General features: G+C 43.1%; 1 protein-coding gene across 1 annotated transcript in view; it reads right to left on the reverse strand.

Annotated features, from left to right (window-relative positions):
* LOC112253505 (cadherin-23) overlaps window positions 1–18,586 on the reverse strand; it is a 331,981-nt gene that overhangs the window by 16,902 nt on the left and 296,493 nt on the right. Inside the window, exon 9 of the mRNA XM_042322765.1 lies at window positions 3,718–3,796. Within this exon, the coding sequence (XP_042178699.1) occupies window positions 3,718–3,796 (79 nt within the window). The remainder of the gene's footprint in view (window positions 1–3,717; window positions 3,797–18,586) is intronic.

Below are 18,586 nucleotides of genomic sequence, written 5' to 3' on the forward strand. Positions count from 1 at the left end.
ACCACAGTCATCTGTCGCAGATGCACATTCCCGACATCAATCGCCGACTTTCATCTACAGTGAGCTTCTTTACCCTTACTGCTCGAACACACCCAACCTCTTTCTTAGCCCCCCCCCCCAAACACACACCCATGCACACACGCACACACACCCATCAACAACAGATCCAGAGCGCACAGAGCGTCACAATCTACTGTATGCATCAAATCCCAGATTACCCCTCTGATGGAGAGAGAGAGAGGGAGAGGGAGGATATCCTGATCCAGGTCTCCAGATCATTAACATAAATCATCTCTGCAATTAAAACCTTGTTTATCTTAATTACTGAACTAATGAGACGAGTCCCACAGGACTAAGTCACACCCTCTGAGGACACTCGAGGATATGAGACGTAGAAGTCTTACAAAAGCACACAGGCACACACACACACACTTATGCGCACGCAAGCACACGAACATGTGGAAATACACACACCAAATTGCATCATCCTCCCACCTCCCCGCCTCATCCTCCTACCTCATTATCCGGGCGCTGCATCATCATCCTTCACTATCCGTGATCTATTTAACTGATAGTGACTTGATCAAGCCTACAGGCTCCAGCTCCATAAGGGCTTAGTACAGCACTATAATTTACGATTTCCCTCTACCACAGGGACTAGACACACTATCTAATTCATGACTTTTTAATACTGTAAAACATATGACAGCATCCCTGCTGTAAATGTACAATAATATTATCCTTGAAATCTAAATGTAAGAAAAATAATGCATTTCTACATAAAATACATTTATTCAAATTGGTAGCAACATTAACAACAAATGAACAACATAATTGACAATAGAAGTAACAACCGTTAATTAACACATATGTAACCAAATAAGAGCATCATTACAACACTAATTTAAAAACTATATTGTGTGCCTCTGTGTGGGATGTGGGTGAGAGAGACAAAGAGAGATGGAGGTGGAGGTGGAGTTAAAATTAGGATTGGGTACAATCCTAGATCCATGATCAGTGGCAACTCTATTCAGGGAAAGGGGGTTTAAAGGTGGTGAACCACACAACAGGACAGTTTGGGTAGGAGAGCATCCAGGCGAGAGAAGTCCACGCAGCATAAGGTGTGGGGCTCAGAAACAATCCTCCTCAGTTCTGGGTCACCTCTTCTCACCCCTAGGACAAGAATAAAAACAATATATAATAGTAGCCAGAAAGCACCAGGGCTGTTACTCTGTAGGTAAAAAGACAAGTGACAAGGGACATATTAAGTGTGTGTGTGTGTGTGTACCTACCTCACTAGAGGTCTTCAATTAAACTCAGTGAGCTGTTGGAAGAATTGGGCAATGTAGGGGTTGAGAACAGCTAGTTTCCTCTGGGCCACCTTGTCATGCATTTTGTCCAATCTTCAGGGTTCATCGTCTTGGGTTGATTTGAACCAGGTATCTGTACCACCATATATCCAATATAGTTTATAAAATCAATTGAGGCATTGAACAAACACAAATAAGACAGCTAGATATACCTATTTCAAACCCTAGCTAACTAATAATACATTGCTATAGCCTACACAATACCACAGATTATTTTACCAGACTCACATTATTTTCTTTTCTTTCTGTGCCACCAAACATTTGCATACTACTAGTAAAGTAAACAGGTTTAGCTAATACTGTAACATTATGGAACAATGTTGTTGAGAGGTCATACGGACACAGACATATGTTGCACAGCTGAGAGCCGAGTGCACCAAATCACACAGCCTTTGTCACACTGTTGTGACAACTAAAGAGGACACTGTCCGGGTGTTGTTGCCGTTCATGCTCTCCCCATTGAGTAGACTGTATCACGGGGACACCTAGATGGCTAACAATATTTGGCTGTTTTCGTAAATTCACTCTGTCTATCTACTACGATTTCAGAGCACTCTCGTCTGAGTGTGCCAGATCGCAAAATAACGGAGGAATTTATGAACTTGTTTGTGCAACTCCTGTTGAATATGAGTACTGTAAGAAAACATCGGCAAAAAAATGGTTTGCATACAAGTGAGCTCAATTCTCTGCATGACTTTCCATCTATTCCTCTCTATATTTCTATTAATTTACTGTATGATTATGTATCCTCAGTTTTTTCTCATTAGTTGAATATTGTTGTAGTATGTGTCCTGCTGTAAAATAGCGACACTGATCTGCTCTTACTTTTGTAATATATAGTTGACGAAAGTGCCTTCTCTGCATTATACCGTCCTCTCTTATCCATATGAAATACAGTTTAGCAATCTACTGCGGACTCCTTTTATTGATCATTTTCACATTTCAGATATGCCTAATTTGGGTGGCTACTGGTTATACGTCTAAAGATAATCAGCAGTAACATACCTCTACCGTCAATATTAAGAGATGAAGATGTAACATATTCTGGCAGATTTTTTACAATATTTGTGTGTAAGAACAGAGCTACCACAGGCAGACTTGCCCTCCAAAGTGATGGCGGGGCAGAAAGAACACACTTTCCATCTGACTCTGCAACCTCCGCTACAAGTAGGCCATATGATTTTGATTGCTCTGGATTCCAGAGAAGTAACACGATATATCCCTAGTTGATATTGGCTGCTAACTTGACTTACTTTCAGCTCCAAATGCAGGTGTAAAACGCAGTTGATTTCTGTAGCCTATCTTGCGTTTTGAAAAAGCATAATTGTTTATGAGTGTAATGATGGGCTTCATTTATTGCATGTGGACATGTGCATAAGTTGCTAGTTTAAAATAATTTTGCAAAATTCTTTACTCATCAGATTGTGCTGCTTTCTCCTGTTCTAGAGTAGGCCTAATAATTGCACGAGTCTGCAGAACAAAACATGTTGGGGTCTCCCTGCCACCCCCACACCTCTCTCCCTCTCTCTTCTTCCCCCTCCATTGTGGTCTAAAAGGTTAAAGAACTGGACCCAGCCAACAAACCCCACATGACTCGGTTTTAGTCATACAACAACAAAACATAAAGTAGGTCTCTTAGCATATCAGCACAATACAGACTGGTGGAAATTATCCTCATCCTTTCCTTACGACCTTTCATATTCAGCTGCAGTACATACTGTACAGTACATGGAAGGGAGTTGAAGAAAGCTCTGTTTGAAGTGTCTGTATTTTGTGGGAAACAAAGAGATGGAGCACATCACAGAGGACGTCCCCAACATGCACGCACACAGACAAACAAACACCTTCACTGCCCCAACTCCTGTATGTTGGTTTACAGGACATTATGTTTCTGTCTGTCTAACTATAGTGAGGTATTGTAACAGAACTTGTGGGATTAAAAACAGAGTTAAACAGGGAGGTACAAACATTTGTCTCCCCCAAAATTGTTATTTGCAGTGTCCGCTGCAAAATGTATTGCTACAGTGTCCAACTGAACACGACCCAGGTGGAGGAGACATGGTAGCCAAACTCCCTGATGGACAATATGATCTTGATTGATCATATTTAGACGTATTTATATTTATATATTTAATGTTCTGCACGGTTGCACTGAACAGAGCTTGATAGTTTATAGACTATTCTATTATTATATTGCATTATTATATGAAAGCATTGATTGTTATGTGTTTGGATTAGCCTTGTGTAGTATTCTGTAAGATCATCATCATCATAGTGATTGATTTTGAGTGTCTGTGTGCATGTGTGTGATGGGGATTGATTAACTGATTGATTGCGTCTGACAGACCTGAGATGATGGTGTAGCCAATGCCCCTCGGTCTCCCCAGATCCTGGTCAATGGCTTTTATCTTGCGCACCTCATAGCCCTGTGGACACACACAAACACACAGGCATTCAGACAGGCATGAACACATACATACACGCACACAAACACACAGTAGAAAGATGTTTAGAACACTGCCACACCGAGAAACTCAGTACGCATACGAACACATAGACCCCCCCCGCTAATTAAACATGTATAGCCAATATCCCTGAGCCATTACGCACTTAGAAAACAACAAAATGTCTGCTGCCACAAAGTAACTAACATCATCACAAAGCACAAATGGACTGGCCTTATTTCTCTCCTGTTGTTTCAAAACTCTACAGCTGAGCAGATAAGGCTGCAAGTCATGAAAAAAAATGTAGAGAACGATAAAAAGAGAGGGTTCAGAAAAAAAGCGATTTGAAAAATCTTTGATCCGTGGAGCTTTCTCGGCCTCCGCGTCTCAATCAGACACGGTGGCGGTACTTAAAAGTCTCTCTTTCTCTCCATCCCTCTCTCCCTTTCCCTCTCTCATCGCTACCTCTTCCAAGCTGACCAGAGAACACCCCCTCCCTCTCTTGTATCCATCCCTCTCTCCCTCCCTCCTTTACTATCTACCTCCCATTGATTCCACAAATTGTGTCTGAAGCGTGTTTATGCTCCACTTCTGCCAAAGCATCTCCTGTCATTGACCAATTACAGCAGAATCAATTACAGCTCTTTTAGAGGTGAGCGATCACTACCAGAGAGACAGAGAGAGAGAGGCAGGGAGAGAGAGGGAGAGGGGAGAGAGGAAGATGGGGGGGAGACAGGGAGAGAGACTGTGAGAGGAAAGTGAGCGAGAGAGAAAGAGGGAGGGAGAGCTGAAGTAATATGAGCAATATTCTCCTGCTGTCCACACAATATGTTCAATCAACCAGCATTTAAACTCCCCTCACCCTCCTCCCCTCTCTCTCTATTACTCACTCCCTCTCAGCTCAAACATATTCCCCCTCTCCTCTCTGTCTTCATCCCTTATCCCTGTACAATACTACCTTCCCTCCTCCCTCTCCCAAAATATACTCCCACTTCTACCATTTCAGCTCAGTGGTTTGACAGCCAAATTGTGTTTGTCCCAGAAAGGGTTTAAATGTCATTTCTGACAACACAAATCCAAAACAACAGCCACAAACTCGGGCCCTATGCTGTTCTTTGACAAAGCCTTTACTCTCTCAACCCGTCATCAAAGTTTTGTACAGATGGCAGGTTGATTAGCGGAAACAGAGAGACAGAAAGAGATGGAAGGAGAGAGAGAGAGACAGGGAGGGATAGAGAAAACGCGAAAGAGAGGGATGGAGGGAGCAGGAGGAAGAGACAGAGGGAGAGAGAAAGAAAGAGAGAACACGAGAGGGAAGGAGAGAGAAAGAAAGGGATAGCATTTGAGAAATGACCTACAATAGGGCTACATGTTTAATATCCTTTTACGTGTAAATATCAGCGGCCTTGAGGACAGTTGACACCCACTCAGGCAATCTAGCCCCGCAGCTTATCACAGCCAAACACTAGTGTGGTTTATTGGGAGGGTTCAATGCATTGAGATGAGCATGTTCAAGATGAATGGCTGATTCTCGTCTCTCGTCTCAACCTTTATTGAATTGTTATAAGACGTGGTTAGGAAACCTACCATAACAGAAAGATTGGTGACAAGTAAGTCTGAACCTTCGGTAAATCTTCTGTCTGGAAGAAGTTGTTTTTTTTCTTAAGTTTAAAACTGTTATTTTCTTTGGTACAGTGTAGGCTAATGTTAGCACAGTGTATTGCTAGCAGAGGCAAGTGCATAGTTGAGCTAGCTAAGAGAGAGAGTTAGCATTGTCATGGACTGCAGAAAAGGATACGAAACAGACTTTGGAGCGGGAAAACAATGTGATTAAAAAGGGAGGAGTAAAGGAAGAGGAAAGGAAAGGCCATTTACTCAGCTGTGAAGACGAACTTTGGAATTAAAAATTGCTAAGTGAGCAAACTTGAAGATGAAATGCCAGTGAGAAATGTGAATGAAGATCAAGTGATTGATGAAAATATTGCTGCGGCAGAACATAACGTTGCCGTGGTTGAGGACAATTTAGAGAGTGAAAATCCGGCGCTAATTGAAAAACGTAAAATGTCTTTAATTGTTGAAAATATTGGACAGTTTGATGAAAGTATTGAGGAGTAGAGCTCATATATAGAATGATTAGAATATTTTGCTGTTGCAAATGACATTGATGAGGGCACAATTGAGCCTACATTTCGTTGTGTAATGTAATGCTACGCAGCCTGCTACAGCCAGACAGGTCAGATAAGACATATGGGGATATTGTGGAAATACTGAAAGGACACTTTTCACCAAAACCACTAGTTATTGATGGAAGGTTTAGGTTCGACAGAAGAAATCAGGAAGAGGGAAAATCAGTGACAATGTTTTGTTTGCTGCTGCATTAAGTAAACTGTCAGAGCACTGTGAGTTTAATGACGTTTTAAATGACACCATTAGAGACAGACTAGTATGTGGGCTAAGGAGTGAAATTACAAAAAAAGAGACTTGATTGAAAGTAATCTGACCTTGGCAAAGGCTAATGAAGTCAGTGTGTCCATGGAACTAGCTGCTAAAGAGGCTCAGCAGTTGAGTTCATCAGGAGGAGCCTGTGGTAAAAAGGGTCACATCGAACGAGCCTGCCTACATTTTTTGGTGTGTAATGTGGCCAAATACATTGCATTTACTATACACTCTTCTTCAGTCAGACAGGTGTAATAAGTAATAAGATGTAATAAGATGTAGACATTACTGAGGTCACAGTTAAATGGACAACCTGAAAAGCTGCCACTCTACGTAATAAAAGGAGACTATCCATCACTACTGGGACATTCGTGGCTAGAGAAAATCACACTGGACTGGCCTTCAATGGGTAGAATGGCACTTGGAGACACAGGCCTGCCTGCAATCTTAAATAAAACATGGAGAAATCTTTAATGGAGAGCTAGGTATCATGAAATAGAATATAGTGAAGCTTAGCATTATACCAGATAGCAAACCAAAGTTTCTGAAAGCATAAGTTATAGGTCGCGCTATCACACAAAAAGTTTAGTCAAGAACAAAGTACTGGAGCCGGTCAGCGTGAGTGAATGGGCAACACCCATCGTACCACAGTGGGACACTAGTGTCCCATTTCGACAACATCCTTCATTGGGTATGCAAATACAAACAAACATTAATCCTGAAGCAGGGAACAGAGCTTGGGAACAGACAGATATAGGGGAGGTAATGACACAGGTGATTGAGTCCAATAATCGCAGATGTGCATGATGGGGGAAGGCAGGTGTGCGTACTGCTGGTGGCAGGAGTGCATAATACTGGGGAGCCTTGCGCCTTTGAGCACCAGGGAGGGGCAGCAGGAGTAGGCGTGACAACAAGACTCTGTCCATGGTCAAGGCTATCTTGTATGCCCCCAGCTCCTCAGAGCGTGAGCCAACTACGTTCTTTTCTGGAGATATTGAATTACTACCAATGTTTTATTCAGAGCTTAGCAATGAAGCTGAAGTACTCCATTGAGTTTGTACTCTGAAAATTAAAACCTAACAGTTGGTGCTGCGAGCAGGGTTTACCACAATTTGTAGTCAAACCAGAGAGTCCAGATCAGTGGAGCAGGAGCTGGCAACAAACAAGGTAGGCACAGTTCCTACACCTGTTTCCACTCATTTTGACATCTTGGGGAGATGAGAATCATATGCTGAACAATTATAGGATACGGACCTAGAAAACGTGAGTTTATTCAGTAGACCCATCGTTTAACGACCGGTCGGAAATATCTGGTGTGGGGTAGGTTCCATAAGGATAGGTCTCGAGTGAAGGGTTTCCTCTGTGAGATCCAGGTAAAAATCAGGTGTAGGGTAGGTTCCATAAGGATAGGTCCCAACTGAAGCTTTTCCTCTGTGAGATCCAGGTAAAAATCAGGTGTAGGGTAGGTTCCATAAGGATAGGTCCTGAGTGGAGGTTTTCCTCTGCGAGATCCATGAGTGACAATACAGTATAGGGTAGGTTCCACTGGGAAAAAAGTCCCAGCTGCAGTGACAGTGAGTTTTAGGAAGATGAGAGTTCTAGAAGCTAGTTTGAGTTACGTTAAACTGTTTGAGTTATGTGTAGTAGCAGTAGCAATATGGAGAGAGGTTGGTTTAGGTCCTATGGGGAGGGGGAACCATGAAAGATTATGTGGAAATAGGAAGACAAGTGTGAATAATTTAGGTAATGTAGGTTATCAACAACAGCGATATTTGAGGCACAATACTGGAATAAGAAATTAAGTCATCCATATTCTCCAGTAATTTGCAGAAGCCATAGTATTGGTTCTAATACAAGGTATTAAGTGCCATGACCAATTAATATGCACAAATACCATAACTAGTATCCGGGCGAGTGGGTAGCGATATCTTGGAAAATAGTTAATAGAGGTGTGTATTATATATGGGAGTGAAGAAATCTAAAATACCCTTGACACCGTTTTGAGAAGTTTGGGAATAATAACTATTTATATGGCGACAGACAGCCCCGATTCTCCAAGCAGAGCTAGAAGATTTTAATAAAGCCGTGGAGAACAGACAGATATAAAGCCATGAAAGAAGCGCACGAGCATTACACCAATTCGGCTCGAATATGGGAAATTAGTAGAGGTACTCAGCTGCAAAAAGACAGGGTATGGGGGTGAATTGATAGAATTTGTACTTCGGCTTTGATGGCAGGTTTGAAACCTGTGAACAAAACGGCAATTGCGGGGGTTGTGAATGAAATAGAGCAAGATGTTGTGAGAGTGGAACGTGCGAGGGGTTAATACGGCCACAGTGAAAGTCACTAACCGTGGTTTCAATGGCCAAGGTAAGACAATGAAACACAGTAAAAAAACATCAACGCTTAGGGAGATAGCTCCCTGTTTAGATGTGGGACTATCGGACATTGGAAGAATAAGTGTGGGGTGGTACTGGAACCTGCTGCATTCGGAGGAAATGCCGTTATACAAGACACATCCTCTTGAGGGTAACGAGCGAACATTTTACATTGCAGTGCATGGCTTCGTTTTGATCGATAGTGGTTCATAGAGTTTGCAGTTTCTTTTTGAAGGAAGACGTATGAGATCACGTCTTACACAACTTTTTAATAGATGCCGGGGATCAAATATCGTGGACTCCTGATGAGAAATTGGCAAAAATGGCCTAAAGAGGTAACAAATTAAAATTATCTGGCCAAACACTCCTGGTAACTCAGAAAACCTTGAGGGGGTTTTCCATCTCATGAGACATTTTATGTCGTATTATTCTGAAATAGATTTCTAGAATGAACGAAAGGGTGGAGGGGTCACGAGGAATTAGCATAGGGGTTACCAAACCTAAAATGAACTCTAATTTGTTAGTTCATAAACATTGTGGTGTCGTGGTTATGGAGAATAGTACATGCTAAATAAAATATACATAAATTATGGGGTGGATTAAAACAAACATTTAATGATTGGAGTAAGGACAGTGGATTTACCATTATCATGTTTGGTTTATAATTAATACTTGTGGTTTGCCGATTAAAATGTAGCATAGTGAATGCTAACGAAGTGTACACTTTCTTTTCCAGAAGAGGGGGTTTCATTATCTCTCGTTGGAATGTCCCTGGAGACTGTGGTCTTGGGGAGAGCAGTAAGTGATATTCGGCAGTTTTAAGTATGAAAGTATCTGGATTAGACCATAAACTGTGTTCCCAGATAAGTAAGACCTGTTCATGTGTGTTTTTGATCTACGGTTTACCACACACACCAGCACCCAACACAACTTACCAGTTTTGAATATGTGTTAGTGATGTTGATACCGAGGGATTTATTTAGTGGGGTCTTTTCAGTTTGGTTTAAATTGGGTATGCAGAAGGATGGACGTGTTTGAAATGTTTAAAGGGTTTCTGAAGGACAGGGAAAGAAAATAGAGAGGAAATATTTAATGTTGTCGAATGCCCTGTATCCTGTATTTCTGGTGAGGCCTGATCAATCTCACTAGAAATGATCGAAACAAGTGGGATTTAATTATAAAATGAATGAGAAACACCCGTCTCTATTCTATTTTACCATTACTTTATGAGATACTATTATTTCCTTGTGGAGTTATCAAGAGTTGTAACTCTTTATTAAGTTAATTGGTTATTCGAATTTGTTTATTTTTGATTTAACATGTTGTCATGATGTGAATAATGTGTTCGATGGGAAATTGACCTGTTCCCTGTGGTCCTGGTCCTTGGGTAAATATACAAATGAATTTTGTTCGTTCTGCATATAGAAGGAAAAATATATGTTAAAAAGCGATGACAGTTCGTCCAAAAGGATTGTGAAATGTGTATTGCTGATTTCATTTTTGTCTTTGTTTCAATACAAATTTCACCAGATTGGGTCTACTGGAGTGTGAGATTCCCCGGTGGGTTAGGGCGCTAACATCCAGATCTGGTAACTCTTCCGAGAGGTTGCCAGTAAAATACGGGTGTAGGAACAAAATTTGAAAGTGGTTTCAACAGTAACAGTATGTTGTTATGCTCTTTGATGTTTGTCGTAGAGATAATGTTATTAAGAAAATTGGGAATGTAATAATTGGTCATATAGTCATTGCTTGTATGGATTTCCTGAAACAGAAATTAATTGAACTAAACTGTTGTTCTGACCTTTCCTCTCTTGAGGTTATCATGGAAGGTGATGTCTGATCATGTCTTAATGCATGGTATGAATAATTTGATCACAAACAGTGTGTGTGAAACTCAAAACCCTCCCTAACAGGCTGAAGAAAGAGCAACAAAGGTGTCCAATGCGACAGTGACTTTTAAACACTCCAATCTGAGTCCAAATCAAACCTGGGTATGGGCAGCAGGAGTGTTGAGACCGCACATGTGGAGTGAGCATGGAGAGATGTACCATTCAAATTTCTCTCATGTTCCTGGAGATGCTGGTGGGACAGAATGACAGAATGGCTTGGTAGCGGATCAGGTGAAAGTACATCGGAAAAACGGATGTATTATTTGGAAGAATTTAGACTAAGAATGCATTGACATACCGATCTTTCATTACTAGGCCACTCGCGGGACAAAGGGGGACTGTAAATGAGAAGAGCTATTACCGGCAATAATATAAGGCCCCGCTTATAAATGTACATTCTATCCGTGATGATGTGTGCTAGGTTGACAAGCTTGAATTTGAGATCATTTATAAAATGTTTTAGTTATGATTTGGATACAGCGAGAGAGAGTTGCTTTCAGAATGGACGGGTGGGGGAACTGCTCAAATTTATTCGGCCTAGGGAGGCTCTACAAACCTTATCTTTAAGTGTCATCCGACAGGGAGGTTATTAGTGAACTCACTGGATGATAGCTTGGGTAAAACCAGGATTTTTTAAATTTTTATTTAAACTTTTGTCTTAGCATGTCATCAGGATTTTAATGGTAAATCACATCAATACATATAGATTACTGGATGATAAAGACCAGCATCACATGGGCATAGAAAGTAACGGATGGTTCTGTCCCCAGTCTTAGTCACATCAAGGGGGGGTGAAATTATTAAACGTGTACTTTCTCTTTCTTCTTTAAGTGGGATGGAATGTGATCGGGGTGATAGAGTGGTATCATTCCCAGAGACTATGTATATTGTTAGGAGATAGCTCGTAGGAGAGGGAGAACTGTGCACAATATAGGGACTGTTATGACGTTAGATTGAACATTACACATACCCAGATCATGGTGAAAGTAGCAGAGATAGTGTTAGCATTTCAGACACTATTGTCAACTTTCAAGAAACTTGTGACTCAGAGTATTGTTAGGTTGGATATTCTTCCAACTTCATTAATCTCTTCCCCATTCATAACAGCCGGTGAACACTTGACAGATTACATGCCGTAGTTATTCTCACGGCAGTTGCTGTAGGGACAGTAATTGAAGGAGGCTATAGTCATGGGCCATGTTAGTAGTAGCAGGGTTTACTTTAGTAGCATTGTTGGGATATCATTTCATGAGGACTCATACCACATGGCTTGGTAGCTGGTAACTGGGAGACCGATGGGAGTACCGGGGGCTTTTATTCAAATGTCACAAATGAGTGATTTGGCCATAAAGGGGGAGTCTGTGTTGTCAGGAAATGACCCACGCGTTGCAGTGTGTATCTCCTCATGTGAAAGCAGCATATAAGGAGCAAGAGATAACTGAGGGCACGGGCTGAATTCTTGAGATTGAGTGTACATCAAGATGCACCAGGCGGGGGTGTTGGGACAGCGTTCGACTGGTCACACAATACTCCTTACAGCACATGCAGCGGTAAAGATTGTCATGCCTCTCCTCTGTGGGTTCACGGTTCTCACGGGAAGTGAGGTTCGGCTGCATAATGGGTGAGCTTGAAGACGCCATGACAGAGGAAGCAGAGCTAAAGAGAGAGAGAGAGAGAGAGAAAGACAAGATTCCACTGTAGCCATACAGATGGGTTGAGTCTGGGAGTTAAACACCATAGTTGAGTTCGTTTAGCTGCTTTATTGGTTAATGCAGCATGGCAGTGGTGCACTTGGTGGCAGTGGTGTGGGGAATGTTTTCCTGGCACACGTTAGGTCCCTTGATACCAATTGAGCAATGTTTCCATGCCCTGAATTCAGGATGTTCTGGAAGCAAAGGGCGGTCTGACACCACAGTAGATTAGTTTACCTAGATTAGTTTACCTAGCAAGCACCATCTTGTACCAACTGAGCTAGACAGGATCTTTCAAACCAGCAGCCCTTTTTTTGCTTCCCTGCCCTGCCTCTCACTACATTGATGTCAGAAGTGGGGTGGTGGCTGTGGGGCCATTGAAACGCGGAGCCCGAGATGTGCGAGAGGACTGAGTAGTCAAAGCATGGCGACGTGCCTTCCCATTCACAGTGTAGCAATCCACACTATATGAGCCACACTACTACTTCCACCAAGTCAGTTACCCTATTGGTGTGATGTGTATGTGGTTTTCTTTTCACTCCAGCGACCCAGGTTTGCTTCCCTGCCCTACTGTTCGCTACAATATCATGAATTGATATGTAAAAAAAAAATAATGTAGCAACTCCAGATACCACTTTTAATGAGAGGCCAGTTTTTTTGTGACATGCGGCTTTTTGTGATATACCATGCTGCGGCACTGCAGCTGGATGCGTTTCTAAAAATATAGTGTTTATTTCAGGAAATGGTATTATTCTCTTGGACATTTCAGGCATCTAACAGGAACCACAGCTGTCACTGAAAGGTGGTAGTTTAATCATAATATAATTATTACTCTTCATATGTTCGAAGGAAATGTGTGTAAATGTAACCTGTATCCAGCTTTGCTTCTTCCACTGTCCCTGCCCCCCTACTGGGCAAAAACCAGTGGTCCCCTGATCGCAAATACATGTGACCACCCACCTGAAAAACAAACCAGGGGTGCATTCAGCAGGATGGAACTTTTTTGTTTGATTACAAGACAGACAGACAGACAGACAAATACACCAATAGATTGATTGAATGTTATTATTCTTAAGTTAAATTCTCATTAAATAACCATAAATCATTTAAATTCAATAAAAAATCAATTCAACTCCCACTGACTCTACTTCTGCTGAGACTGACTACTCCTGCTGACACAACTTTTATTGACACTTCTGTCAGTCTCAGCTGGGAAACATGGTTTCTGTGAGTGGGGGGTGGGGGTGGTGGGATAGAGACACATTGGCTGGGTGGGGTTAGGGGAATGGGAATGGGATGGGAGGTTGGACAGCGGAGATAGGATAAATTCTCTATGTAATCTATTTCACTTTTGAATACAGAAGTTATGCTGGATGATTTAGCACGCTGCTCAGCTAGCTAAGTAACTAGATAGCTATCTAACTAATGTTTGTGAGCACCTCTGTCCATTTATTTCAATAAATAGACTTCACGGCTGTCTACATCCCTCCAAACCCATTGTAGTTGTATTCACCGCATGTGCCAAATAACATTTGATCAAATTTGATTTGATTTTGATTCTGACAATGATTCAACTCTGCACTGAGGCTAGGTAACACGGACACCACCGATTTTCCATGATTATCGAAAACTTCAACAAGCATTTCTCATTCCTGGCTACTCTAACCTCGGCCAACAGCTCCGCGCCTCCCGCAGCTACTCCAAGCCTCTCCAGGTTCTCCTTTACCAAAATCCAGATAGCAGATGTTCTAAAAGAACTGCAAAACCTGGACCAGTACAAATCAGCTGGGCCAACTACTTCACCAACTACTTTGCAGACAGAGTTCAGTGTGTCAAATCGGAGGGCATGTTGTCCGGTCCTCTGGCAGTCTCTATGGGGGTGCCACAGGGTTCAATTCTTGGGCCGACTCTTTTCTCTCTATATATCAATGATGTTGCTCTTGCTGCGGGCGATTCCCTGATCCACCTCTACGCAGACGACACCATTCTGTATACTTCCGGCCCTTCCTTGAACACTGTGCTATCTAACCTCAAACAAGCTTCAACGCCATACAACACTCCTTCCGTGGCCTCCAACTGCTCTTAAACGCTAGTAAAACCAAATGCATGCTTTTCAACCGTTCGCTGCATGCACCCGCACGACCGACTAGCATCACCACCCTGGATGGTTCTGACTTAGAATATGTGGACATCTATAAGTACCTAGGTGTCTGGCTAGACTGTAAACTCTCCTTCCAGACTCATATCAAACATCTCCAATCTAAAATCAAATCTAGAGTCGGCTTTCTATTCCGCAACAAAGCCTCCTTCACTCACGCCGCCAAACTTACCCTCGTAAAACTGACTATCCTACCGATCCTCGAATTCGGCGATGTCATCTACAAAATTGCTTCCAATACTCTACTCAGCAAACTGGATGCAGTTTATCACAGTGCCATCCGTTTTGTTACTAAAGCACCTTATACCACCCACCACTGCGACCTGTATGCTCTAGTCGGCTGGCCCTTGCTACATTTTCGTCGCAAGACCCACTGGCTCCAGGTCATCTACAAGTCCATGCTAGGTAAAGCTCCGCCTTATCTCAGTTCACTGGTCACGATGGCAACACCCACCCGTAGCACGCGCTCCAACAGGTGTATCTCACTGATCATCCCTAAAACCAAAACCTAATTTGGCCGCCTTTCATTCCAGTTCGCTGCTGCCTGTGACTGGAATGAATATCAAAAATTGCTGAAGTTGGAGACTTTTATCTCCCTCACCAACTCCAAACATCTGCTATCTGAGCAGCTAACCGATCGCTGCAGCTGTACATAGTCTATCGGTAAATAGCCCATCCAATTTACCTACCTCATCCCCATACTGTTTATATTTATTTACTTTTATGCTCTTTTGCACACCAGTATCTCTACCTGTACATAACCATCTGATCATTTATCACTCCAGTGTTAATCTGCAAAATTGTAATTATTCGCCTACCTCCTCATGCCTTTTGCACTCAATGTATATAGACTCTCTTTTTTTTCTACTGTGTTATTGACTTGTTAATTGTTTACTCCATGTGTAACTCTGTGTTGTCTGCCTCCACCTTCTTTCTCCCTCTACCTGGTTAAATAAAGGTGAAATAAAATAAAATAAAAACTCTTACTGAGATTGACTTTCTCTCCCCCTGACCTTCGCTGTGACAGCTGATGAATCGAAGAGTCTGGGAGACACCAGGCTTCGCCTCCGTCACACCCCGTTAATATGCATGCAAATGTAGCACTTGACATTTCACTACTGCACCTCATAGAGGGTACTAGTAGAGGGATGGAGTTGTGTGGTGTGGGGAGGGGACAAAGAGAGGGACAGAGGGGTAGGGAGTGAGGGAGAGGGAGGGAGGACAGGAAGGGGGCCGGGGGTGGGCAGTGCATTTAGTGATGGGACAGAGCAAGGGAGTAGGAAAGGGGGATAGAGAGAGGGTGGATAGTGAGAGGGACAGGATAGGGCAGTTAGAGATAGGGAGAGAGGGAGGGGATGGAATGATGGAGGGGGAAGGAATAGAGGGTCAGATAGAGGGACAGACAGGGTAGTGCAGTTAGAGGGGACAGAGAGAGGGAGGAATTCAGGGAGCGTACAGAGAGATGGGACAGAGAGAACAAGAGGGGACAGAGAGAGGGAGGAATTCAGCGAGTGTACAGAGAGATGGGACAGAGAGAATAGATGGAGGAAGAGGGGAGAAAGAGAGAGGGGACCAAAGCAGCACAGCTCTGGGAAGGGGACAGAGAAAGGGAGCGAGGGAGATGGGAAGAAGGGCGAGTGAGGGAGTGAATAAAAGATAGGGAGAGAGGGAGGGAACAGAGTGGGGGAGTAAGAGAGGGTAAGAGAAAGAGAGACGGGATAGTTCAGCTAGCGGGGGGACAGAGAGAAGGAGGGAGTACGGGAGTAGACTGAGTGAGGGAGGGAATAAGAGAGGGCATGAGATAGGGGACTGAGAGGCGGCAGATAGAAGGAGTGAGGGAGGGAACGAGAGAGGGACAGAGAGAGGGGACAGAGAGTGGAAGAGGGGGACAGAATGAGGGGGTGAGGGAACATAGGAGGGAGGAAGACAGAGAGAGGACAAAGAGGGAGATGGAAAAGAGAGAGGTACAGGGGAGAGCACTTAGAGAAGGTACAGAGGGAGGAAGGTAGTGAAGGAGGGGACAGAGAGAGAGGGAGAGGATCGAGTAAGAGAGGGTAAGAGAGAAGGACTGGGTAGTGCAGTTAGAGAGGGAAAAGAGGGAGGCAGTGAGAAATGTCATGTACTAGTGAACAACCATTAACATGAACCAGAAAACAGACCCCATTTAGTAAAACTCTAAGTATCATGAGCACAGTCAAGATGGATACACTCTCTCTCTCACACACACACACACACACACACACACACACACACACACACACACACACACACACACACACACACACACACACACACACACACACACACACACACACACACACACACACACACACACACACACACACAGGTGAGGGGAGTGAGAGGGAGTACTGTAACTGAGGGGACAGAGAGAGGGAATGAGAGAGGAGACACGCACTGCCCCTCCCTTTCTAGCCTGGCAGTCTGGGCATATGGGGTGGTGACACGGTGAGTAAATTTGTGTCTCGGATCTCCTATGGGTCTCAGAGATAAATCCTGGCCTGGATGACCTTTGATAGAGGCCTCACAATGGAGAAAGCACAATGTAAATCTAACGCTGCAATTGCGTTCACCCCTTACCTAATGCATCTGTGGGGACCTGGGGGAGGGAGACGAAACTAAAGAGAGCGAGAGAGAGTGAGCGAGAGAGACGGAAATAAAGAGAGCGAGAGAGTGAGAGAGAGAGTGAGAGAGAGAGAAAGAGAGAGATTGGTCTCCCAAATTGACTCAGAGTCTAACCTCAGTCTCCTGCTAACAATCTCACTGATGATAAGAGGAAAAAGAGAGGCAGATGAGATGGTTAAGTAAAGTAAAGGGGACACTTTTAAATGTGCCTTTAGAGGCCAACAATTCAAAACTCATCTTCAAACAAACGCAATTTAGGTCAAAAGAGTTCATATTAACAAATGAAACAGAGGGAATAACAGTATAGATAGGTAGCAATAAAAACTGTACCAAAGACTCACAGAATAAGTTAGAGGAAAATCAAAAATAACTTATTCAAGAAAGATCAAGGGTAATATATTATAAAAATGAAGCAAACTGTATGGAATATTGGGAAAAATTCATTTTTCCATTTTTGTATCTTCAACATACAAATGCTTCCAAAAATGATTCACCAAACAATATTTTTAAAGAGGAAGCAAAGTACTTTAACCGCATTGGTGTCCCGTCCACAGGATGGTTGAGCTAACGTAGGCTAATGCGATTAGCATGAGGTTTTTAAGTTACAAGAAAAAATCTTAATCTAACTGCACTGTCCAATTTGCGGTAGCTATTACAATAAACGAATACCATGCTATTGTTTGAGAAGAGTGCACAGTTTTGAACTTTAAAAGTTATTAATAAACCAATTAGGCACATGTGGGCAGTCTTCGTGGGTATGACACTTAAGCTTGGCTCACCTATATTTGGGGAGTTTCTCCCAGTCTTCTCTGCAGATCCTCTCAAGCTCTGTCAGGTTGGACAGGGAGCATCGCTGCACAGCTATTTTCAGGTTTCTCCAGAGATGTTAGATCGGGTTCAAGACCGGCCTCTGGCTGGGCCACTCAAGGACATTCAGAGACTTGTCCCGAAGCCATTCCTGCGCTGTCTTGGTTGTGTACATAGAGTCGTTGTCCTGTTAGAAGTAAACCTTTTCCCCAGTCTGAGGTCCTGAGCGCTCTGGAGCAAGTTTTCATCGAGGATCTCTCTGCACTTTGCTCTGTTCATCTTTCCCTCTATCCTGACTATTCTCCCATTCCCAGTCCCTACCAGTCCCTACCGCTATGCCACCACATGCTTCACCGTAGGGATGGTGCCAGTTTTCCTCCAGACTTGACACTTGGCATTAAGGCCAAATAGTTCACGCTTGGTTTTCTCAGACCAGAGAATCTTGTTTTTCATGGTCTGAGAGTCCTTTAAGTCCCTTTTGGAAAACTCCAAGCGAGATGTCATGTGCTTTTTACAGAGGAGTGGCTTCCATCTGGCCACTCTACCATAAAAGCCTGATTGGTGGAGTGCTGCAGAAAGGAACAAAGGAACTCTGGAGCTCTGTCAGAGTGACCATCAGGTTCTTGGTCACCTCCCTGACTAAGGCCTTCTCCCCCGATTGCTCAGTTTGGCAGAGCAACCAGTCCTAGGAAGAGTCTTGGTTTTCCCAAACTATTTAAGAATGATGGACATGTGTGTGCCTTTCCAAATCATGTCCAATCAATTGAATT

Source organism: Oncorhynchus tshawytscha, linkage group LG06 (genome assembly GCF_018296145.1).
Source record: "Oncorhynchus tshawytscha isolate Ot180627B linkage group LG06, Otsh_v2.0, whole genome shotgun sequence".
NCBI lineage: Eukaryota > Metazoa > Chordata > Actinopteri > Salmoniformes > Salmonidae > Oncorhynchus > Oncorhynchus tshawytscha.